The 26,451-nt window shown below is 36.9% G+C and overlaps 2 protein-coding genes across 4 annotated transcripts; one reads left to right on the top strand and one right to left on the bottom strand.

Annotated features, from left to right (window-relative positions):
* Positions 1-291: 291 nt before the first annotated feature.
* LOC131935995 (transmembrane protein 230) lies at positions 292-7,378 on the bottom strand. The gene is made up of 4 exons (XM_059292777.1): positions 7,230-7,378; positions 4,430-4,615; positions 2,245-2,367; positions 292-2,017 (listed from the first exon to the last, which is right to left on the bottom strand). The coding sequence occupies exons 2-4, from the start codon at positions 4,514-4,516 to the stop codon at positions 1,880-1,882; spliced, it is 348 nt and encodes a 115-aa protein (XP_059148760.1). The 5' UTR covers positions 4,517-4,615; positions 7,230-7,378; the 3' UTR covers positions 292-1,879.
* An 8,586-nt stretch (positions 7,379-15,964) lies between these two features.
* Positions 15,965-25,487, top strand: LOC131935985 (glycoprotein-N-acetylgalactosamine 3-beta-galactosyltransferase 1). 3 transcript variants are annotated; one of them, XM_059292764.1, is made up of 7 exons: positions 15,965-16,043; positions 18,740-18,898; positions 20,520-20,631; positions 21,102-21,183; positions 21,451-21,592; positions 23,214-23,651; positions 24,431-25,487. In XM_059292764.1, the coding sequence occupies exons 1-7, from the start codon at positions 16,020-16,022 to the stop codon at positions 24,566-24,568; spliced, it is 1,095 nt and encodes a 364-aa protein (XP_059148747.1). In that variant the 5' UTR covers positions 15,965-16,019; the 3' UTR covers positions 24,569-25,487. The 3 variants fall into 3 exon arrangements, with proteins under 3 accessions (XP_059148747.1, XP_059148746.1, XP_059148748.1); XM_059292763.1 differs by lacking the exon at positions 15,965-16,043 and adding an exon at positions 16,863-17,014; XM_059292765.1 differs by lacking the exon at positions 15,965-16,043 and adding an exon at positions 16,989-17,102.
* Positions 25,488-26,451: the final 964 nt, after the last annotated feature.

Below are 26,451 nucleotides of genomic sequence, written 5' to 3'. Positions count from 1 at the left end.
TATATATATATATATATATATATATATATATATATATATATATATATATATATATATATATATATATATATATATATATATATATATATATATATATATATATATATATATATATATATATATATATATATTAATACAAGCATTAAGCAATAAAATATATCACCTATATAATATATAACAGGTGACTTTTCTGTGTAGCAAAACTTAAAATTGTATGGAATTAATGTAGACAGATATTCCTCAAAATAAATACTAGTTCATAAGGAAACTGTGTAAAAAAAACAATGCAAATTAGATAAATATAAAATTTTAATTAGAAAAGGTGATCAGAATTCACAATAACAAAAAAAATGCAAGCAATAAAACAATAAATAACATTTTAACCAAAATAACAAACAAAAATAAAAGGGTCTGAAATTATTTCTAGGTCTTTAAAGTATACCTCAACCAAATTTTTAACAATAACTAATCAATCTTAGTGAAAATGTTATACCTCACCTAAATGTATAACAATAACTAAACTGATAACAAAAACTTGATCTATAAAGTTATACCTTAGCTGAAATTATAACAGAATCTAATCAATCTTAAGTGAGAATGTTTTACCTCAATTAAAATTATGACAAAAAAATTGATCTTTAAACTTATGCATCAACTAAAATTATAACAACAATTTCATCTTTAAAGTTATACATGAACTAAAATTATAACAAAAGCTAAATCAAGCTTAAGTGCAGTATTTATTAATAGAATATATAACAGATGTTAAAATATAACTCATACTCCAGAGTAGATGAAAAAAAAATGGAGTTCAGAAAAGCACAAATTTCTGATAGATTTTTTTGTTTGTATACACATCTGATATTGTGACACAAATATAACACCAAGGCTATAAAATATGTTTTGTGACATTGTGACACCATAACCTTTGTACAAATACAAAATTCTTGCATTTATTTTGTATTCTACAATGAGGTTTCTACAAATGTCATGTCCAAAACTTGCCCCCAGACACCACAAATGTCATTTCCAAGACAAGCCCACAACTAGCCACACATGTCATATCCAGGAAAAACCCACAAACTTAACCACACATCATTCCAAAAGTACCATAAAGACTTAACTGCCCATGTCCAAAAAAACGTATACATTTTTCAAGCCTTTAGCTTTTGTTGTATTAAATCAAAGAAAAACTTGCATGTAACATTTTAAATTATTTGTTCTAGACAATGGAATTACTCACCAAACAAAAGTATGCATGAGAGTTTCAATGCTTCGAAAATTATATATTTATCATGTATTTTAACTTTTCATTTGTTGATTAAAAAATGAATACATTTTTGAAAAATTTGTTCAAGTGACTAATTTAATTAAGTGTACACAAATTGATATTTTAAAACTAAATGAAAGCAGAAGTGAGTTTTATTCAAATATCTAATTACTATCATGTATTTAAATGCCATTTTGCATGAAATTAATTACAGAAAGGGAAATGGATCATTTAAAAATGTCTTGTGTGGTAAATGCCAGTCAATAAAATTGTATGCATCCCCACAATGATCTGCCATTAAGTTGTTATGTGTTACACAGCACTCAATACAAGATTTCTCCTTCAACTTAACCAATGCAGAGTTGACTAGAGAGACACTAGCGCTTATTATTCAGATGTAACCTTACCTTCAGGGTTTTCAAAAACCTCATTAAAATTTCAAAATGAAATGGAGAAATAAATGTTTATGTAAAAAAAAAAATCACAAGACCATATACTTCCTTGCAGAAGAAAATCCCTCAATTAATGTGTTTATAAAAACACAATTAATAATTTGTTATATTGCCTCATTATGTTATTGATAGATAAATAGTATATCGAAATGTGCAGTTATTCAAATTCTGGAATGTCATCATATGTGAATCCATCATAGCCTTTATATGCATAGTACGCTATGCGGACATGGTAGGCACCAGGGATGAACATCAGACTACCAAGTAGCAGGAGGGGCCATGTACGATCAGAATACTGTAGGTAAAACAATAGGTAGTTATATGTGAATGTATGTACGATCAGAATACTGTAGATAAAACAATAGGTAGCTATATGTGAATGTATGTACGATCAGAATACTGTAGATAAAACAGTAGGTAGTTGTATGAGAATGTATGTGTGATAAGAATACTGTAGATAAAAACAAATCAGAGACTGTACATAGTAGCAGATTAGAATACTGTAGAATACTTGACCCTTACCTGAGCATTAATGTAGCCTGTGAGCAACAAAGAGCCTACAATAATCAGAACACTGCCACAAACAAAGAGACCAGTAGCCAAAAGAATTGCCTTGTATGGTACCTTAGGAGCTGGTTTCTCAAACTGAAAGAGAACATGCTTTTTTATGGAGCAAGCAATGTCATTTTAGCCAGTAGTTAATTGAGCAAGAAGTTACCTGATCTAATTTTAGCCAGTAGTTAATTGTGCAAGAAGTTACCTGATCTAATTTTAGCCAGGAGTTAATTGAGCAAGAAGTTACCTGATCTAATTTTAGCCAGGAGTTGGCTATCATTTAGGCACTTACTAAACTTTCAGCAGAATGTGTAAAAGATTATGTTTCACCTCAATGACCAGCCCATCACCAACCCAATCACTGATGATAACAACAGTACCAGGGGAGGTAAACATCTTGGTACAATACTATATTGTCCAGCCTAGGTTATTATCTATATATATATAATTCTCTTCATGGAGACCATAGAAAACACCACGCAGCTTAGCCACCACCCTCAACCCCACCTGTCAAGTGAGCTGTGGTTCACCCTGAATGTTTACAATAGTAGAGCCGGGTTAGTGACGGCTATTAGGGGCAGATAATTTAGTATTAAAAGATTTGAAACGAAGGGGAGGTAACAATTTCTGTTTGATCTTTTCTGTGTCTGTAAACGGCTGCTTTCACTGGGCGGGAGGGGGGGGGGAGTGGGTAGTGTTGAATTCACAAATTATGAATTGCTGATAAGCAGAAAATAAAACAAGTAGATGGCGGCGTATACTACATGGCGGGTCAGCTCGTAATCATTAATGACCTCCTATCACTTGGAATTTTTTTCTTTCTCGTTCTTAATTTTAGTGTTGGAAGGGATCCCCTCCAGCACAATTAAGTATACGTGTCAACTAGTTAAGCTCCATTGAGGTCATTACACATTTAAACTTTCAAAAGAATTTTTTTTTGAAGAGCTTGGAAATGTGAATCAACTGCACCTTAGACTGCTCAACAAGTAGCAGAAACACATCAAGTGTGCTTCATAACTTTATCTCTTCAACAGGCTTAAAGTAAATATTTCTAGACAATATTACTAGCTTTAAAGTTGTCATTTAATTTTATTAAAGCTCACAATTAACAATATAAAGCTACATGTTCACTTTAAGGTGAATGACTAAAACAAAAGCTGCCCTATTGTAATTTAACTCTCTGCTAATGTGTGCACCAACCACTACAGTGATACTTTGGCTAAATGAATTAAAACAAAAGCCGCCCTATTTAACTCTCTGCTAATGTGTGCACCAACCACTACAGTGATACTTTGGCTAAATGAATTAAAACAAAAGCCGCCCTATTGTAATTTAACTCTCTGCTAATGTGTGCACCAACCACTACAGTGATACTTAGGCTAAATGAATTAAAACAAAAGCCGCCCTATTGTAATTCAACTCTCTGCTAATGTGTGCACCAACCACTACAGTGATACTTAGGCTAAATGAATTAAAACAAAAGCCGCCCTATTGTAATTTAACTCTCTGCTAATGTGTGCACCAACCACTACAGTGATACTTTGGCTAAATGAATTAAAACAAAAGCCGCCCTATTTAACTCTCTGCTAATGTGTGCACCAACCACTACAGTGATACTTTGGCTAAATGAATTAAAACAAAAGCCGCCCTATTGTAATTCTTGGTTAGTGACTGCACCAGCTGTCAGAACACATGGTGCCACAACACAACCTGTTGATTTGGTGCTGGTACAGGCTGAGATAAAATAAAACAACTATGGCGGGTAGAATATGGTCATTGTTGTTGATCACCAGAAAATTTCCCAACTTTAAAATATCAAGCATGAACTATTTTTTTTATTTTTTTATGTGTTACACCTATTAAATCACACATCTGCCTCAGAATTTTACAATAAATGTGATTATAAATAACACACCTCATAATTGCAAAGGACTTATTTTAAAGGATAAATTTCACATTGAATTAATGTGATGAGTGATTTCACATTCAATCAATGTGATGAGTGATTTCAAATTGAATCAATGTGATGAGTGATTTGAAATTGATATGTTCAGTGTAGGCCAAATTAGAGTTTAAGATACCCAATGCTTCAAATTTGTTTTTTTATAAAAGAATATTTGTATCTAAAAAAAGTTATGTTTAATTAAACAACCTGCATATCCACAAAGCCATCTCCAGATAGAGTATTTCCCAGCCTCTTATATTTAGTGGAGACTTTATCTACACTTTTGCGAGGCATGATTGGTTCTAGATCATCCGCCACTTTTATCACAGTTGTTGTCTAAAGTCAGCAGGGGCCTCTAGCATTTAAAGTCCGCATAATTATTGCCTTGAAAACCTACAAAAAAAGTAAGAAAGTATTTAATATTGAACAATAAATTATAGAACAAGACTTCCTCAAACTATTATCTTTGTTAAACTACTACAAAAGAGATATAGAAAAAATAAAAACATCAACATATATGGTATTGTGGCACTTCAGTTTAATTCAAATGCAGTGTAATATTTTTCACTGTTGGACTTGATAAAAGCTTATTTGTTTAACAACTTGAGTCTGATAAACTAGCATGGTGGTGAAACTTGGGAAAACAAGTAGGCAGACCAAAACAATCCTGGAGCAGGACAGTGGAAGGAGAAGCAAGGGGTGATGGGCACACAAATAAACAGAGCTGCCCAAAACAGATGTGCAAAACAGAGTCTAGTAGAGTGGTATAGCTGCAGCCCTTTGCCCCCACATGCTTCACAAAGGAATAAGTCAAGTATGGTGAGATTTAAGGGCTAGAGTGAAGACTATGGGTAAAGAGGTAAGTTTGGGTTACACACTGCTTATAATGTTATGGACTATCAACTTTTTGTTAATAAAATGATCTTAATTTATATTTACATTAAATATAATTGATAGCAACGTAATAAAAAGTTACTGACAATTTCTATTAGTGAGTAAGGTGTGAATTTAATAAATAAGTTAGTCATGTATGTATTTATCAGGCTTGAGTCGTAGGACGTTCCTGAACCAACCCACATCTGATGGGTACCTGACTCTCATCAGGGAAACTAAGGCAGCTGGGCATAGTGCTGACCGCACATGTTAATTTAAAATACAGTAGGCCCTTCGTGTTTTGAGTGACGTGGTATTCAAAGTCAACACAAAAGAAAGAATTTTGAGAGTGGTTAAAATTGGAACATCAAATTCATTGGACTTGAAATATGTTTGCGGTGAGTGGCTATCTTATAAAATAGACATAAATTAAGTGTCTCAAAATTAAAGTTTTCAGCAAAGTTCATGTAAATCATTGGCATGTTGGAATTCATTCAATTAAGGTATGGACATTTTTTATTCAGATAGTGCAAGTTACCCCTAAGCCTACCAATCAGTTGGGGGTGAAATGAGAGACAGAAATGTCGTGTGTCAGGCTGTTTTTGCACCTTTCTCGTATTTTACTGCCTTACCATTTCTTGCCTTCCATTTTACCAAGACCCAAATTAATTAATAATTAAAACAGGAATTTAGCCTAAATCCTTACTAACTAATTTTTTAGCGCAATTTCCATACTGGCAATTGCGTTTAATAATGCGTCATTTCTGGATGGATGGATGGATGGATGTGTGTCCGCAGCTTTAAGTCTTATCTCCTCCTCAATGAAGCAATATCGAGGACTAGTTCCAAAAAGCAAATATGTTAAGCAAGTTCCGAGGATGATTGTGGGCCGAAAGAATTCCCAGAATTCCTTACTGGATTTCCCGGAAAAGCCAAAAAACCTCGAAAAAATGCAGTTTTTTGCCCATATCTCGGCAACCAGACCACTTAGCGACTTGAAACATTTACCAATCGATTCCTGCCATAATTTAGAACAATATTGCCGAGAAAGTTTTCAAAAATATCCTTTCGTTCGGTCACAAAAAATTAATTAAGAAATATTTACTACTTTTTTAAACTGAGCATCGTGTAGGCCTACTCGTTGATATAGGTTAATATAGTTGTATTTTTTTTTTAAACTGAGCATCATGTAGGCCTACTTGTTAAAATAAAACTATTTCTGTTGCTGAATATATGATTAATCTCGAATTAAAATTGTTATGGATAACATAAGGAAATTGTGCTTAAATTGTCAGTAGACTTTTTATTCACTTGTTTATTTTGTAGGCCTATTAAATTTTAAACTTGATGTAGAATAAATGAATCTAGATTTTGGTTCGCTATCATTTTAGGTACGTAAAACCGTCTGATGCTAGTAAAGTAATGTGAAAGAAAGGTGAATATGACAATATAGCTTTAATATAATAGGTCTACATTAGATGTAGGCCTAGGTAGGCCTAATACATATAATAACGTGGATTATAATATAAGTATTAAATAGGCCTGAAAGATAATTTAGTAAAACAAAACACTGTGTCTAAATATAAAATCAATATTGGCCAGAAATTAACTTTAAACACTGGCCATCTGTAAACTAGAGTTGTTTCCCCTGAAATTTAGATATAATTTACAAAAAATAAACTTTAAAAAGATGGCGGCTTAGATAACAATAACATTAGGCCTAATTAATTAATCATTAAGGGCTAAGGCTAATCCTCATAAAATTGCGAAATAATTAGGTTACTAAAATAAAAATGTAATGACACAAATCACCTTTTGTTCACATTTTTTTACACACAGAAAACTTAAACCTATAGGCCTAGGCCTAATATTTAATAAATAATATTAATGTAGTCTCCTAGATTTGTTTAACTGTTTCAAGTTTCAACTGTTTGCTATTATTTAAAAATTAGATCTAGATTCTAGATTCTAGTAGTAGTAGGCCTAGGTATAGAAGGCCTAAAAAATTAGAATTAGTCTACCCTTCTTTTTAGTTTTTTTACTGTCTTACTTCTTAGAGTTTAGAGTAGAGCTATGAAATAGGCTACTGAATTATTTTACTATAGATCTAGAATGTTTATAGAGATGTAGAGACCTTAGATCCTAGATCTCTGGATCGATTTTGACAATTGTTAGACAATTTTTCTGTGGACTCCTACGTTACACACATCAACAACAACACATTCGATAGGAATCTATGAATCTATTTATATCTCGTAAACAAATGTCTGCCGGAAACAGCTGGCATATAAGTTTGCGTAAGTCAGGTTTTTCACACACAGTAGATCATAGTAATTAAAAAAAATTAAAAATGGAAGACATTTTAAAAGAAACATAAGGCAAAATGCATCCAATACACATTTTTAGATTTTCTTTCTTTTATTGTAGGTGAAGTTGGTAACATGCATGCTGAATACTGTTGGCCACTTTTAATTTACCTGCACCACAAGTAGGCCTAGCCATTTTCAGACATTAGCCATACATTACATCAGGGGTCTCCAAACTTTTCAGTCCGAGGGCCGCATTAGTTATCAAATGTCAGTTCGGGGGCCAGTTTCTTCCAGGCATGTCTTTGATTTTTCTGGGCAAAGTTCCGCAGCCATCACCAACAAACGTTTTTTTCCGTGGACAAAAATATCTCCGCGGTCCGAGTGAGAGGACCTCGCGGGCCGCATTCGGCCCGCTGGCCGTAGTTTGGAGACCCCTGCATTACATGATAAGCGAAATCTTCGATTAAAATTATAAAACAAACACAAAAAGTTGAATGACATCAGAAAATAATGTCACACAGCTCCACCACAAGCCTAAGCTAATATAGCCTCTACTGCAATTTTATTTAATTGAAACACAAAATTTTTGCGACTTCATAATTTATTTGGTCAAAGTCGCGTTCATCACATCTCTCTCTATATCTAAATTTGGTTTCTGGTTAATGTTGAGTGCAGGGCCGGCGCTACCTAAAAGGCGAACTAGGCGGTCGCCAAGGGCGCTGTCCGTAGGGAAGGGGGGGGGCGCCAAAATCGGTTGGAAAAACAAATTGAAAGTTTGAGGAAGGGGGGGTGCAAATCAGGGGGGGGGGGTGCAAATCGAAAGTTTGAGGGGGGGGGGTGCAAATCGAAAGTTTGTCCCCGGGCGCCGAAGAGGATCGCTACGCCTCTGATAATAGGGTGGCACGTAAAAAATTGCGGGGGGGGGGGGGCGTTTTTAATAAGTTTTGCCTAGGGCGCTAAGTAACCTGGCGCCGGCACTGGTTGAGTGTATAGTGTATTTTTAATGAACCATGTATATTGAGTGTATTTGTCACACAAGCCAGTATATTGAGTGCCTCAATCTGTCACACAAGCCAGTATATTGAGTGTATTTGTCGCACAAGCCAGTATATTGAGTGTATTTGTCAGACAAGCCAGTATATTGAGTGCCTCGATCTGTCACACAAGCCAGTATATTGAGTGCATTTGTCACACAAGCCAGTATATTGAGTGCATCTGTCAGGTTAGCCAGTATATTGAGTGCCTCAATCTGTCACACAAGCCAGTATATTGAATGCATCTGTCACACAAGCCAGTATATTGAGTGCATCTGTCACACAAGCCAGTATATTGAGTGCCTCAATCTGTCACACACGCCAGTATATTGAGTGCCTCAATCTGTCACACAAGCCAGTATATTGAGTGCATCTGTCACACAAGCCAGTATATTGAGTGCATCTGTCACACAAGCCAGTATATTGAGTGCATTTGTCACACAAGCCAGTATATTGAGTGCATTTGTCACACAAGCCAGTATATTGAGTGCCTCAATCTGTCACACAAGCCAGTATATTGAGTGCCTCAATCTGTCACACAAGCCAGTATATTGAGTGCATCTGTCACACAAGCCAGTATATTGAGTGCATTTGTCACACAAGCCAGTATATTGAGTGCATCTGTCACACAAGCCAGTATATTGAGTGCATTTGTCACACAAGCCAGTATATTGAGTGCCTCAATCTGTCACACAAGCCAGTATATTGAGTGCCTCAATCTGTCACACAAGCCAGTATATTGAGTGCCTCAATCTGTCACACAAGCCAGTATATTGAGTGCCTCAATCTGTCACACAAGCCAGTATATTGAGTGCATCTGTCATACAAGCCAGTATATTATGTGCCTCGATCTGTCACACAAGCCAGTATATTGAGTGCCTCAATCTGTCACACAAGCCAGTATATTGAGTGCCTCAATCTGTCAGGTTAGCCAGTATATTGAGTGCCTCGATCTGTCACACAAGCCAGTATATTGAGTGCATCTGTCACACAAGCCAGAATATTGAGTGCCTCTATCTGTCACACAAGCCAGTATATTGAGTGCCTCAATCTGTCACACAAGCCAGTATATTGAGTGCCTCTATCTGTCACACAAGCCAGTATATTGAGTGCCTCAATCTGTCACACAAGCCAGTATATTGAGTGCCTCTATCTGTCACACAAGCCAGTATATTGAGTGTATTTATCACACAAGCCAGTATATTGAGTGTATTTGTCAGACAAGCTAGTGTATTGAGTGCCTCGATCTGTTACACAAGCAAGTATATTGAGTGCATCTGTCACACAAGCCAGTATATTGAGTGCCTCAATCTGTCACACAAGCCAGTATATTGAGTGCATCTGTCACACAAGCCAGTATATTGAGTGCCTCAGTCTGTCACACAAGCCAGTATATTGAGTGCATCTGTCACACAAGCCAGTATATTGAGTGCATCTGTCACACAAGCCAGTATATTGAGTGCATCTGTCACACAAGCCAGTATATTGAGTGCATCTGTCACACAAGCCAGTATATTGAGTGCATCTGTCACACAAGCCAGTATATTGAGTGCATCTGTCACACAAGCCAGTATATTGATTGCATTTGTCAGACAAGCCAGTATATTGAGTGCCTCAATTTGTCACACAAGCCAGTATATTGAGTGCCTCAATCTGTCACACAAGCCAGTATATTGAGTGCATCTGTCACACAAACCAGTATATTGAGTGCATTTGTCACACAAGCCAGTATATTGAGTGCCTCAATCTGTCAGGTTAGCCAGTATATTGAGTTCATCTGTCACACAAGCCAGTATATTGAGTGTATTTGTCACACAAGCCAGTATATTGAGTGCATTTGTCACACAAGCCAGTATATTGAGTGCCTCAATCTGTCAGGTTAGCCAGTATATTGAGTGCCTCGATCTGTCACACAAGCCAGTATATTGAATACATCTGTCACACAAGCCAGTATATTGAGTGCATCTGTCACACAAGCCAGTATATTGAGTGCCTCGATCTGGCACACAAGCCAGTATATTGAGTGCATCTGTCACACAAGCCAGTATATTGAGTGCATCTGTCACACAAGCCAGTATATTGAGTGCCTCGATCTGTCACACAAGCCAGTATATTGAATGCATCTGTCACACAAGCCAGTATATTGAGTGCATCTGTCACACAAGCCAGTATATTGAGTGCCTCAATCTGTCACACAAGCCAGTATATTGAGTGCCTCGATCTGTCACACAAGCCAGTATATTGAGTGCATCTGTCACACAAGCCAGTATATTGAGTGCCTCGATCTGTCACACAAGCCAGTATATTGAGTGCCTCTGTCACACAAGCCAGTATATTGAGTGCCTCAATCTGTCACACAAGCCAGTATATTGAGTGCATTTGTCACACAAGCCAGTATATTGAGTGCATCTGTCACACAAGCCAGTATATTGAGTGCATTTGTCACACAAGCCAGTTTATTGAGTGCCTCAATCTGTCACACAAGCCAGTATATTGAATGCATCTGTCACACAAGCCAGTATATTGAGTGCCTCGATCTGTCACACAAGCCAGTATATTGAGTGCCTCTGTCACACAAGCCAGTATATTGAGTGCCTCAATCTGTCACACAAGCCAGTATATTGAGTGCATTTATCACACAAGCCAGTATATTGAGTGCATCTGTCACACAAGCCAGTATATTGAGTGCATTTGTCACACAAGCCAGTTTATTGAGTGCCTCAATCTGTCACACAAGCCAGTATATTGAATGCATCTGTCACACAAGCCAGTATATTGAGTGCCTCGATCTGTCACACAAGCCAGTATATTGAGTGCATTTGTCACACAAGCCAGTATATTGAGTGCCTCAATCTGTCACACAAGCCAGTATATTGATTGCCTCGATCTGTCACACAAGCCAGTATATTGAGTGCATCTGTCACACAAGCCAGTATATTGAGTGCATCTGTCACACAAGCCAGTATATTGAGTGCATCCGTCACACAAGCCAGTATATTGAGTGCATCTGTCACACAAGCCAGTATATTGAGTGCATCTGTCACACAAGCCAGTATATTGAGTGCCTAGATCTGTCACACAAGCCAGTATAGTGAGTGCCTCAATCTGTCACACAAGCCAGTATATTGAGTGCATCTGTCACACAAGCCAGTATATTGAGTGCATCTGTCACACAAGCCAGTATATTGAGTGCATCTGTCACACAAGCCAGTATATTGAGTGCCTAGATCTGTCACACAAGTCAGTATATTGAGTGCCTCAATCTGTCACACAAGCCAGAATTTTGAGTGCATCTGTCACACAAGCCAGTATATTGAGTGCATTTGTCACACAAGCCAGTATATTGAGTGCATCTGTCACACAAGCCAGTATATTGAGTGCCTCGATCTGTCACACAAGCCAGTATATTGAGTGCATCTGTCACACAAGCCAGTATATTGAGTGCCTCAATCTGTCACACACGCCAGTATATTGAGTGCATCTGTCACACAAGCCAGTATATTGAGTGCATTTGTCACACAAGCCAGTATAGTGAGTGCCTCAATCTGTCACACAAGCCAGTATATTGAGTGCATCTGTCACACAAGCCAGTATATTGAGTGCCTCGATCTGTCACACAAGCCAGTATATTGAGTGCATCTGTCACACAAGCCAGTATATTGAGTGCATCTGTCACACAAGCCAGTATATTGAGTGCCTCGATCTGTCACACAAGCCAGTATATTGAGTGCATCTGTCACACAAGCCAGTATATTGAGTGCCTCAATCTGTCACACACGCCAGTATATTGAGTGCCTCAATCTGTCACACAAGCCAGTATATTGAGTGCATCTGTCACACAAGCCAGTATATTGAGTGCATCTGTCACACAAGCCAGTATATTGAGTGCATTTGTCACACAAGCCAGTATATTGAGTGCATTTGTCACACAAGCCAGTATATTGAGTGCCTCAATCTGTCACACAAGCCAGTATATTGAGTGCCTCAATCTGTCACACAAGCCAGTATATTGAGTGCATCTGTCACACAAGCCAGTATATTGAGTGCATTTGTCACACAAGCCAGTATATTGAGTGCCTCAATCTGTCACACAAGCCAGTATATTGAGTGCATTTGTCACACAAGCCAGTATATTGAGTGCCTCGATCTGTCACACAAGCCAGTATATTGAGTGCCTCAATCTGTCACACAAGCCAGTATATTGAGTGCCTCAATCTGTCACACAAGCCAGTATATTGAGTGCCTCAATCTGTCACACAAGCCAGTATATTGAGTGCCTCAATCTGTCACACAAGCCAGTATATTGAGTGCATCTGTCACACAAGCCAGTATATTGAGTGCATCTGTCACACAAGCCAGTATATTGAGTGCATCTGTCACACAAGCCAGTATATTGAGTGCCTCGATCTGTCGTCACACAAGCCGGTATATTGAGTGCATCTGTCACACAAGCCAGTATATTGAGTGCCTCGATCTGTCGCACAAGCCAGTATATTAAGTGCCTCTGTCACACAAGCCAGTATATTGAGTGCATCTGTCACACAAGCCAGTATATTGAGTGCATCTGTCACACAAGCCAGTATAGTGAGTGCCTCAATCTGTCACACAAGCCAGTATATTGAGTGCATCTGTCACACAAGCCAGTATATTGAGTGCATCTGTCACACAAGCCAGTATATTGAGTGCATCTGCCACACAAGCCAGTATATTGAGTGCATCTGTCACACAAGCCAGTATATTGAGTGCCTCAATCTGTCACACAAGCCAGTATATTGAGTGCATCTGTCACACAAGCCAGTATATTGAGTGCATCTGTCACACAAGCCAGTATATTGAGTGCCTCGATCTGTCACACAAGCCAGTATATTGAGTGCATCTGTCACACAAGCCAGTATATTGAGTGCCTCAATCTGTCACACAAGCCAGTATATTGAGTGCATTTGTCAGACAAGCCAGTATATTGAGTGCCTCAATTTGTCAGACAAGCCAGTATATTGAGTGCATCTGTCACACAAGCCAGTATATTGAGTGCATCTGTCACACAAGCCAGTATATTGAGTGCCTCGATCTGTCAGGTTAGCCAGTATAGTGAGTGCATCAATTAGAGAATCCTATCTGTTTATCGCTCTGATTAGTGTTAGGGAACAATAGTCATCCAGAAAATACATTCTTAAGGGTAAAAGTAATGAAGACACCGCTAAATGTATAAATAATGAAGAGACTTTCTCAACAACACATGCTTTTACTTTTACTATATTGGTTAAATTAAATTACGTTTATTTTCTTTTTTTAAGTTGGTTTAAAAAGCTCGCTGTTAGATTCTATATCAATAAGACCGTAGAGCGTATGTTTTCAGGCTTTAAAATTAACTTTGAGACAACAAATTTAAAAAAAAAATATTTTGACGCAGGTGATAAGCTGAGAGATGACGTCACGTAATGAGCTGCTAATTGATCTGATCTGTTAGTCTGATGAACTAGTTTCAAATTGTTGTCTTACTGTTCAACTTACTCCATGTCAAATTGTAGTCCTTACTGTTGAAAAAGGCAGGCGGGGGGGGGGGGGGGGGGGGGTGGGGGGGAACGAGGGTTCGCTCCGCACCGGGTGACACTATTTAAAGGTGACACCTCGACGAAACATGATACAAATTACTGTTATAGTAATGTTATTCCAGTTAAATAATAATATAGTGGGGGAGAGGGTGACACTAAACTAAAGATTCCAAAGTATTGGAGTGGTTGTGGGATGTCGGCTTGGTCGAGTCGGTAAAGGTGACTATTCATGTTATGGGCGTTCTAGGCCTGATTTTAAACTTAAACTTAACCTCAATCTTAATCCTAAACTTGTTTAAAAAAAATAAAAAGGACGGTATGACAATACAGAAACATGACGTGGAGATAAGGGCTAAAGTATACCCCATTACAGCTGGTTGAAGAATAATTCAATATAGCTAACGTTGCAGTTTTTTTTTTTTAATTTAAATTATAAATAAAACAATCTATCAACAATCTATCAACAACTTTTTACTCTATGATAGGTTATTATATGTAAAATTCAGATGACTTGTTTCTTTATATTACTTTTGGTAAAATACGCATGAAATTTCTTTAGAATATAGTGCCATATAGGCATTTATAGCAAACGAACTGTCTTTTCATTTGAAACATTATTGCCAGGAACATACACTACACATAATCTCTCTTTACAAGATTATAATACATGTGACATAATATAGATACACCATTTATTTGTACACTATTTTAGTATAATTATGTCACATTCACCATTATTTCTATACACTATTTTAATATATGTAACAAACACCATTTTTCTGTAAACTATTTTAATATATTTGACATACGATATTTTTCAGTACCATTAAAATGATTGAAACATTAAACAATGTTCGCTCCGATCTCAGGAAATAATTATCAGATCGTTTGTAACAGTTTCAAGTGTAATATAAAACTGTAGTGGTGTTTTGTAATTATGTGCAGTGTACTCTAGTAACCGAAGTTTAAGTAAATATCTACAACTGTTTTTTTTTTTAATATCTACACTATATTCTCTTCAATGGAGAGATTTTGTGTAACAGCTTACAGTGGGACGGCCAAGTTGGATACTAACAAGAAAGATTCAGAACACACGCTGGAGTCAGTATGACGTCCCAGAGTCCACCCAGCACAGATGCGTACCTGACCCATGATAGGGAAAAAAAAGGCGGCTTGTCATAGAGCTGACCACAATACCCTATCTTTAGACGACAGTGTTTCTTTCAGACTTTTTTCTCCGGGGATGGGGAAGGGGAGGTGGATACTGGTAAAAGTTACTTAAAAATATATAGTTTTAGATAAATTATATTTCGCCCGTGTGTGTGTGTGTGTGGGAGGGGGGAAAGATTGTTTGACGAGATCACAGAAACAAAGAAACCTTCATCTGCCACTTTAACTACTGGGTCCGAAAGGGTTACTTTCGTTATACAGTGCACCAACATAGCTAAAGTAGTTTGTGTAATAATCCACAGCATAATCTATTAGCTGATGTTTTTTTTTTTGTGACAATCTATAGTGTTTTATTAGCTGAAGTGTTGCTTTTTTTCTTGAGTGTTTAAAATACGTTTTTAGAATTCCATGATTTAGTTCACCTGAATTATTCATTAACCTAAATCCAGCTTAGCGGCCATCTTGTTGATCACGTGGGGTCTGTTTATTCCTTGTGTTTCATGAGTTATTGCGACATGGTGGGCGTGGTGTGGACTAGGGTCAACAAGGTCAGATGTTAAGCATTACATTTTGGGAGGCGCACGTTAAATGACCTCACGCAGCTAAGGGGCAGGAGTAATTTATGTTTTTGTATCTATAAGGTCAGTTGGGAGGGGGTGGAGAGATTGAAGGGAGGGGTAGGGAGTTAGATCTATGACGTAAAATTCATAAAATAATCTAAAAAAAATGTTTTTAAGAATAGTGGTTTAAGGGGAGGGTGTGTGATTATGAGAGCGTGTTAATGACGGTGCCAAGTGTTTTGCAAACAATGTATCACGGGGAAAAATGATACAAATGGTAACGATTCGTGTTATCTTTTATGGACAAGCACTTTATACAAAAGGTAGATATGCATTAAGCACTTCTGATAGACAAATAGTTTTTATTTGGCCACCGTTAATCATGACCGATACTTGGTATTACATACGAATGCCATAAAATTTTACACACATTTGCAAACAGCAATGGATGTCTTGCCTCTACACCAGGGGTCTCCAAACTACGGCCCGCGGGCCGGATGCGGCCCGCGAGGTCCTCTTATCCGGCCCGCGGAGATCTTTTTGTTCACGGAGAAAAATGTTTGTTAGAAATGGCTGAGGAGCTTTGCCCCGAAAATTCAAAACAATTTGAAAATGTAGCTTTGGGTGCAAATACCATTGCCCTCCGTGTTGCAGACATTGATGGAAACATTGTGACTCAAATAGTGAAAACTGCTAACAAGACCTCCAACTGCAGTTTCAGTAGCGGTTTTCTGACTAGGATTCAAAGGCAGAAGTGAGACTGTTTCAAAACCCATTTGAAGCAAATGTAACCTGTTGCCAAGATGAACTGAAGATGGAGGTCATTGAACAGCAAGCAAATTACCTCCTTAGAGACAAGTTCAAAAATGGCGGGTGGGTTTTTGTGTTTGCCCAAGGAGAACATACTTGGACCTCGAGTGTGTTGTTGGCCCCCGACAATGTTTCTTTCAAACTTTTTCTCCAGGGTAAGGGGGGGGGGGTTGCATTTAAAATGTGTATATATTTCGTTGGGGGGGGGGGGGGAGGGGGTTCGGGGATACCGCCACCCCAAAGAGATGCATGGAAGAAACTCTGGCCCCTGAACTGATATCTGATAGTTAATGCGGCCCTGGGGCTGAAAAGTTTGGAGACCCCTGCTCTACACAAACATTATGGCGACTGGGCTGACTGATCCACGCATGCGTCTTTGTTGACGTAAACATGACATGAGCTACAGTACAGCCTTGATTTCTTACTGCTAGTGACGTAATTAGGTCACATTATGATGCTGTACTGCCAGCGGATCCGTTTAGAGGTGGTAATCTACTTTTTGTCGTCATTATGTCATCGATGTCATTATTTACATTTTTTTCTTTTTCGTGGTAGTCCATGTTTTTATTTAGGTAAGTTAGTTGCTCTGTATGCTCAGGTGAGTTGTACCATTTTTATTGTAAACTCGGATTATTTTATTTATTTCATTAAGTTAGCGATTTACTTAGGTAAGATTTAGGACTATACTTTATTCCGACTAGTTTAATTTATTCACTAAATTAAATGTTGTTTAAATTTCAAGACACTATAAGACATCATCCATAAATGACGTCACGCTTTTTGACGAATTTTACCTGCCCCTTCCCTCCGTCACACATCATCACAAAAACTCCGAGTGCCCCCTAGTAATGATGTTACACCTCAGCCTACACTCCCCCCCCCCCCACACACACACAAACAAAATTGCAGTTGAACTTTTCTTAAAACATCAAATCGTTTTTCTAAAATCTTGACTGAGTTCGGTCAACATCGAGTATTCTAATCAATTTTTATTACAATTTATTAAAACAGTTTCTAAAACGCGATATAACGGGTGAATTTCGTTTTCTAACATGGCTTTTATATAATACAAAAATGTGATGTCACATTATCTGAACACTTCCCTCTCCCTTATCACACACCGTCACAAATTTACGGGCCCCCACCCTACCACTCTACAAGTGTGACGTCATTTATGGACGACCCTTCAGATGTATGATTTCATGCCTTTTTCCCATTTATGGAACAATGCAATTTGAACCTAACCTAAATATGGACAGTGTTTCTTCCAGACTTTTTTCTCCGGGGGGGGGGGGGGGGCACTTGAAATTTTCGGGGAGGGGGGGGGCGGTAGACTTTCTTCGGGGGGGGGGGGGGGGTAAAAAAATTTCGGGGGGCTTTGCCCCCCCCCCCCCCCCCCCCCCCGAAAAGATGCCTGGGAGAAACTCTGAATATGGATGGTGTTTATTATTTTGCTGCTTAGTATTATATCTTATGTGGATGGTTTATGATTAGGTGGTGTTATGCGATTTTTCAATACCTTTTTAGATATTTAAAATATAAAGTCCAGTTTTCGTGTAATTTAGTCTTTAGGGAAATACAACCAAGGGTTGTATTCGAAGGAAATGTAATTCGATTGGATTATAATGGTAAGCTGATGTAGGTAAACATGATGTTTTATTTGTGTACAAGTAACATGTACGTTTGCCCGTAATTGTGTAAGAAATTATATATACATACATATAAATAAATGAAGTAATTATAAAAAATGTATACATTTATATATATATATATACACACACACACACACACATATATATATATATATATATATATATATATATATATATATATATATATATATATATATATATATATATATATATATATATATATATATATATATATATATATATATATATAAGTGTGTGTGTGTGTGTGTGTGTATGTTTGTACACATTAAGAGACAGAGAAAGAGTGAGACGGAGCTCTACTAACACGGTGTGTAGCATCTACCCACTTTTTGTTGTGTGAATAAAATTATGGCTTACAGTAAACGTTAAACGACGACCCTTATGTCGTAGCCCATTGACGTACTGTATTGATCTAAAAAGCGCGATCTTTAGGCCGCTTTAAACACATTTAAACGTTCACCGGGTTTCGACTTAGTTTCATACCTCTAAAAATGTTTCACACTTCAGCAACTTTCACTTGCCTGTAACTGTTTCAGTGTGTTATGTCCCTCTTTAAGAAAACCAGCGTTCATTTCATTCTGGGGATATGTCTTGGACTAAGTTTTTCATTCATCCTGTATGTTTATGAGAAGACAAATGAACATAACAGTTTACTCATTAGAAGTATTGGACTTCATTTGGACAACAATAATCACGTAGGTATTTATTATCTTTTTTTTTATAACTAGATCTATATTTTTATTTCACTTAGTATGCATATGCATGATAATCGCTTGAAGACATTGATATGTTTCTTCCAGACAGAGTTTCTTCCAGGCATCGAAATGGAATTTATATAGAAAACATAATAATATACTTTTATTAGTGTCCACCCCACCCCTGTAAATATCAAGTTCCCCTCCCCCGGAGAAAGAAGTCTGGAAGAAACACCGCTTCTAGACATCCCGAGAACAAATCCGCAGTTGCCATTACATTCGTACAATTTAACATTCTTATGATTGCCAGCCACTCCACCCCATTCCCAATTTTCGTAAGTTTAGAATTCCACTCACATATACAAAACATGGATTAAAGCAACCCTGCATATTCAAAAAAAAAAAAATTAAGAATGACAGTCCCTATTAAAATAAATACAAGAGAAACAATTTTCTACTTAAAAAGTAATAAAAACAATAAAAAAAGCAGTACGAAGCCCGAGCTGAAACATAAAATATAAAATCGTATAAAAACGTGTTATCACTGTTGTAAGGTACATATGAGAGGGGTGTGTGTGCAATAACAGGTGCACTAGCACAGGTAGACCCAGGTAGTGTAGGACACCACACCAGCAATAAATCACCCGCCTGCAACAAAATAAACACGATAGCGGGGCATAGTTTATTTACCTAGAGCACATTAGCTGTTTGTTTAGTCGAATATCAAACTCAAATATCAGCCGGAAGCTTGGCTATAGATCGATTGTTCTAACCCAATGCTGTACTGTATTGTTTTATAGCGTTTCTCCATTTAATCAAGCTTCACTTCTGGTGTTTTTACCTGTAGCTAAGTGTAATCTGACGTTTACACATAAATAAAAATAGTTTAGACAACTGACACTTTCAGAAACAATCGGTGGATTCAAGTAAACAATATATTTTGTATATGGGGCAAATTAATTGTTCATTTCACATTATATATTGACAACCACACATACATACATACACATACATCCGCACATACACACGTAAAATCAGACAAAAACACACAGACGCATACATATATTTACATGCGTACATTCAAACACACACGCACGCACACACAGTAGGATTATACAATTATTATTAAACTCTATAAATCTAAAAAAAAAAATATTTTTTTATTCACCTAACGTAATCGGTGCTCTAGTTATTGGATTTAGGGAAACCGGAAGTGGAGTACATTCAATTTCCGGTTACTGGAAATCACTCAAAAGTTGATACAGAATTACACATGTGATATATTACTTAAATGAAATTTTGCAACTTAACTGATACGACACACACATAGACATACAGGCAAAATTCCCTTTTCCGTTCCGGAGGGATGTAAAATAGCAAAGTTTGTCAAAATTTCTGTCTAGATTTTTTTTGCACGATTGCTATACATACTTTACATTCCGTAAACGAAAAAGTAGAAAGGTGTAAAACAGCAAAGACTGTCAAAAATTTAATTTTTGTGCACGATGACAATACTTCCTCTTTGTTCTGTATTTGAAAAAGTAAAAAGTACCACATTCAATATATTTTTAATTGTGCTTGTATTATTTTAAAAAAGTGATTGTCACAATGACTGTTTCAGGTCAACTGTGAAAACAATGCCAGAAATATTAACCCAGAATTTTCTCGATTTCCGGTAGGAGCTGCAAGTAAACCTCACCAGCAGAAGTTGGTCGAGTCGCAGTATCACCATGGTGACGGTCGTTTTATTCACATTTGTTTAGTCAGAGGGTTAATCAGGTTTTTAGATATGGATTATTTGGATGTATAGTGTGTGATTAATTAGATGTTTATCTAATGATGTGTTGTTAGATTGTGTAGACGATTAATTGATTGATTGTGAAAACGATGACGGTCTATGGAGAGTCGATGAAGAGTTCATCTGTTTCTGTGACCTCGTCAAATGAAGGCATAATGTGGTCAGCAATATGCCCAGCCATCTTTACTTCCCCTAACATGTGTCGTGTACACATCATATCTGGGTGGACTCAGTGACGTTCTACTCAATTCTACTGACTTGAATCCATATTCGAACTCGAGACTTTCGGGTTGGCAGTCGTTTGCACTACCGTTCGACCACGCTGTTCCATGTGTTAATAGATTGTGTAGATGATGAAGTGTAGATAGTTTACGTAGATGATAATATGACGTGTTGATTATGTAGATGATGATTTGCTTGCTAAAGAACTTCACAGCAAGGTTAGAGTGGCATGTTGGATCATGACGTCACCTGACACTTTACTCAGGTATATCGTTACGTCATCGATATAACTAATCTTCAGTACGTCTAATTTTCAACTATTCTTAACCTTTGACTTTTATATGAGATCGATCTTTCACTAATTATGTTTTTCAAATTTTGCCTGTGGTATAATTTACTCGTTTGGGATTAATTGAACAAACTCTTTAATCCCGTTCAAACATCAGTGATTACAAATTTCATAACATTTCACTGAACGATTATAGCCAACCATGTTTCACGCCAATAACTAACCTATGGACTATCTTACCAGTAAAGCCATCCACATCAAGAACACCTGGGCCAAACGTTGTAACTTGGTCCTGTTCATGAGTTCTGTTGCTGACCCAGAATTTCCAGCCGTTGGACTCGATGTTCCAGAGGGCAGAGAACACCTGACAGCCAAGACGATGAAGGTACATCAGGAATTTTATCGTAGAGTTTAATAATTGATCGATTTTTCCATGAAATATGTTTCTAATAGATGATAAAACTTATCTAGAATTTTTATAATATCTAATATATAAAGCTCAATTCTGTAACGCATATGTTTGTTTGTCGCTGGTTATCAATGGATTTAAGTGTTAGAAAATTATCGTGCGCGCTTGTCTAAATTTATGAGTTAAAAAATTACTATTAAAAGTGTTGGGAAATAGTTTTCATTTTTCAAATTATAGTAATAATTGTCGGCATGTTCATTAAACACAAGTTTTAAAAAAAATATCATCTTTTACAAAAATTCTAATTATGTCTTTATTTAGTCCTATAGCGCTTACTTCCCTTTGATAAATTAGGCAAAACACAATTACTTCCCTTTATAAAACCATTGCATTAGTTGAAAAGCATTTACTTTTTAATTACTTTGTTTTGGTGTTGGGAAAAAAATAATTACATAATTAGCGGGGATTGATCAAGTGCAAATGTTGTAGGTATTTTACGGATAAGCTTGGAGTATTATAATTGCTCATTAAATTGAAACAGGCGCGTTCGTTTAAGTGAGTGCAAAAACTATGAATAAGTTGGGGTACTATAGTCGTTTATTAAGCTAAAACAGGCGATTCTGCCCCGGGCGTTTATGTTCGCGTTAGTGTTTTCTTTGTGTTTAGGTGGGTTTGCGTTAGTGGTTGCGTTTTGATTTGGTTCGTTTTTGTTCTTTCTTTTTTCGTTTTTGTTTGTGTTTTTTTTGTTTGGGTTTGTATTTGTGTTTTTGGTTGGTTTTGCTTTTGGATTTGGTTTGTTTTCGTTCTTTCTTTTTTCGTTTTTGTTTGTGTTTTTTTGTTTGGGTTTGTATTTGTGTTTTTGGTTGGTTTTGCGTTTGGATTTGGTTTGTTTTCGTTTGCTTTTTCGTTGTTTTTTTTTGTTGGTATTGGTGTTTGTGGTTGGGTTTGTTGTTAGGTTTTTGTTTTCGTTTGCTTTTTTGTTTGTTTTTTCTTTGTGTTTGTATTGGTGTTTGTGGTTGTGGTTGGGTTTGTTGTTAGGTTTTTGTTTTCGTTTGTATTTGTAATTGTGTTAGCGTTATGTTTGCGTTTTGTTGTTTTGGTTGGTTGTGGTTTGGGTGGGCAATGCCGGGTTTATGATGATTACTAAACACACAGGTAATGGTCTTTAACAGAAAGGTTTTTCACAGAAGCCAGAGCAGGGCCTGGCCGGGACGGCTAGTAATTTAATAAATGTGACCTTTCAATCAAAGCCAGAGATATATATTAGGATGTCTTATTATGTACCAATAAAAATACTTAAACTTTTTTAAAATTATCTCTTACAATTATTAAGAGACAATCAATGTACTGGCTCAATTTGTCTTGAATTAATTCAAGCAATTTAAAGAAAAAACAACTAACATTTGACACATTGTAAACAACCAAGGGTAAACTAATTCATATAATACAGATTGCAAACACTTCAAATACATAACATAAGCCTGAACAGGATTTTGAGAATTAGAAAACAAGTTTAACCTTCTAAGTAAAGTTGATTACTTTAATGAGGTTAAAGTACGCTCATAATTACGTTATATTTTATCACACCTTCCTGCAGGCGTTTAAATATCTGTACGATCACCACATGGAAGACGCGGATTGGTTCTTAAAAGCTGATGACGACACATACGTCATCGTAGAGAATCTTCGGTACCTCCTGCTAAACGAAGATCCCGCCCAGCCGGTTTACTTTGGCCAGAGATTTAAACCCTACGTCAGGCAGGGGTACACAAGTGGTGGGGGTGGATACGTCTTAAGTAAGGAGGCGTTAAGACGTTTTGGGGAGGAGGGTTCTGTAAACGCCAAGATCTGTGCCAAAGATGGCGGACCGGAGGATGTTTATATGGGGAAGTGCATGCAGAACTTGGGCGTCAAGTTAAAAGACTCGACAGACTCGCTCAACCGTTCCAGGTTTCATTGTTTTAATCCAGAGACTGTGCTCAAAGCACGTTTTCCTAAGTGGTTCATCAATTTCGATGTTTTATCTGGGAGAGGGGTGAGTAGATGAAACTGTACTTAGGATAGATGTAAGTAAATAGCTTAGTATCTGGGAGAGAATGAGTAGATGAAACTGGACTTAGGATAGATGTAAGTAAATAGCTTAGTATATGGGAGAGAATGAGTAGATGAAACTATACTTGGGAGAGATGTGAATAAATAGCTTAGTATCTGGGAGAGGGGTGAGTAGATGAAACTGTACTTGGGATAGATGTAAGTAAATAGCTTAGTATCTGGGAGAGGGGTGAGTAGATGAAACTGTACTTGGGATAGATGTAAGTAAATAGCTTAGTATCTGGGAGAGAATGAGTAGATGAAACTGTACTTAGGATAGATGTAAGTAAATAGCTTAGTATCTGGGAGAGGTTTCATGCGTATGTGTAACCATTTGTTTTATCTTGAGGAGGCGCTTGTTCTCCCATTTCTTTTAAATACTGCTCGGAGGGAGAAGCTCTAGTAGGACTTAGAATACCTTTTTTTTATTGGACATCGATCCATTGGTCAGATAAAGTAGATAGATTTCATATATTTCTTGACATCGGAATTTGTAGGGAGGTGTGGTCAGCACGTTGCCCTGCCGCCTTTACTTTCGCTAACGTGAATTAGGTACCCATCAGAGTTGGGTGTCCTCAAGGACGTTTTACTGACTTAAACCCGGATTCGAACTCGAGACTTTCGAGTTAGCAGTCTAGCGCTCTACCGCTTGGGCCACGCTGTCCCATTTAACTGACTTACCTTACCCATCTCCTCTACATCTCGCATTGTATTTCTCCCCAGGGCATTGAGAACATCAGCGACTACGCCGTGAGCTTCCACTACATCCATCCCAACCAGATGTACACCCTGGAGTTTTTTATCTATCACCTACGTCCTTATGGCATTTTAAACAGTCCGCAGAGTCTAAACAAGCTTTAACCCACACAGAGTCTAAATAAGCCTTAGCCTACACATAGTATAAACAAGCCTTAGCCCACACAGAGTATAAACAAGCCTTAGCCCACACAGAGTATAAACAAGCCTTAGCCCACACAGAGTATAAGCAAGCCTTAGCCCACACAGAGTATAAAAAAAGCACACATATAGTCTTAATAAGCTATAACCCATAGAGTTTAAAAATGGTTTAACCCACAAAGTCTCCTGAAAATTTAGCCCTTATAACAACAATATGGTTGAGCCCACATAATCTCAATGAGGTTTAGTAACAGCTTGAAGTATCTAATCCACCATGTTTTAATCAATAACAGAAAGTACTGCATTCAATTTAATAATCGCCATGCATTTTTGTGTGTACTTTTTTAGAAAGTGTAAGCCTAGCAATCTAGCATACAGATGTTATTTAATAATTTTGAATTATCAAATGAAATTTTTTTGTAAATAAAATTAGAAAGTTAAGTGCAGTAGTCAGGTATCAAGTAGTTCTGATCAGTATTAGTTTATGTGTGCCGAAAATGTGTTACACAAGCTATGTGTTGTAGTCTATATAATATGTGTCATAAAACTATAGTTTGTGAGCATGAATGTAACCTTTAGTTTGGCTATGCTTAAAAGTTGTGCCTTCTCATGTTTGTAGATATAAATCCGGACTATATGGAAAATAAAACTATTGGTCTAACTCCGTTAACGGCAAAGGTATAATCTCCTCTCTCCTTCACCCCCCCCCACCCCCAAAGTATCGTGTTATTATTGGACACATCCAATAAACTGTTTGGTAATATGTAGTAAGAACGAGTAAAGAGCTATAACTCCTTATTATTTAAGTTATTAATCATACAGTTATATCCCTTTAAAGCTTTTAATCCATCAAAGTTTCAGGTTGATTAGTCCTAATGTCACATTCCACAATCATCAGAGTGTGTGTACATTTCACAGTCATAATTGTATGTGTACATTGTGCATTGTATGTGTACATTGTGCATTGTATGTGTACATTGTAGTTGTCACATTTCATAAAGTCCTAAAAGTGCGTGTACATTGTAGTTGTTATATTTCATACAGTCCTAAAAATGTGTGTGCATTGTAGTTGTCACATTTCATAGAGTCCTAACAATGTGTGTGCATTCAAACTATTAAATCCACCAACAGATTGTGAGTCTTCTCAAGAATACATTCCACATTGAACCGTTTGTGTTAACTCGAAAATCATAAAGCCTTGTCAGTGTTCTATGCTATGTAGTATGTTGTGTTTTATGTTGTGTTTTATGTTGTATTAGGCATAGAGCATGAAGTGGTATGAGGTTTGCGTGTGTTTAAAATTGACGAAAAGTTTCTATACTTGGTTTATATGTTGGACTTTGTCAAAGACAGTGTAAAAGCTGAAAAACATTTTAAAATTGTGAAACTTGACACAAGACCGCGACATGACAACTTGACATGACACACTGGCGTAACACAGTGATATAACACAATGATATAACATATATACATGAAACAATGACATGATACAATGACACGATACATTGATATGACACATTTATTTGACACTTTTATATGACACATTGGCATAACTCAATGACATGACACATTGGCATAACACAGTGACATGACACTTTGACATGACCACCTGTCTATGTCACACATATTTATTGCTTTATTCCATTTTTGTGACTGACCTCTTTATTTGATAAATTGCACGAAATAAAGTACAATGGATGTTCATCTCTTTTAAATTATTTTTGTAATAAAAAATATTTATCAATAATTTCTTTTACATTTTTATCCTTGACTTAGTAACAATATAAATTCCTACATTTTAAGCTTATCATCTACAATATCAAGCGGCGTCTGATACGCCTTTGCTA

This window comes from Physella acuta, unplaced genomic scaffold, assembly GCF_028476545.2.
Source record: "Physella acuta isolate Inbredline_101_S28 unplaced genomic scaffold, ASM2847654v3 ptg000164l, whole genome shotgun sequence".
Classification (NCBI taxonomy): domain Eukaryota; kingdom Metazoa; phylum Mollusca; class Gastropoda; family Physidae; genus Physella; species Physella acuta.
Note: the sequence above shows the minus strand (reverse complement) of the source record. Positions and strands in the feature narration are given on the sequence as shown.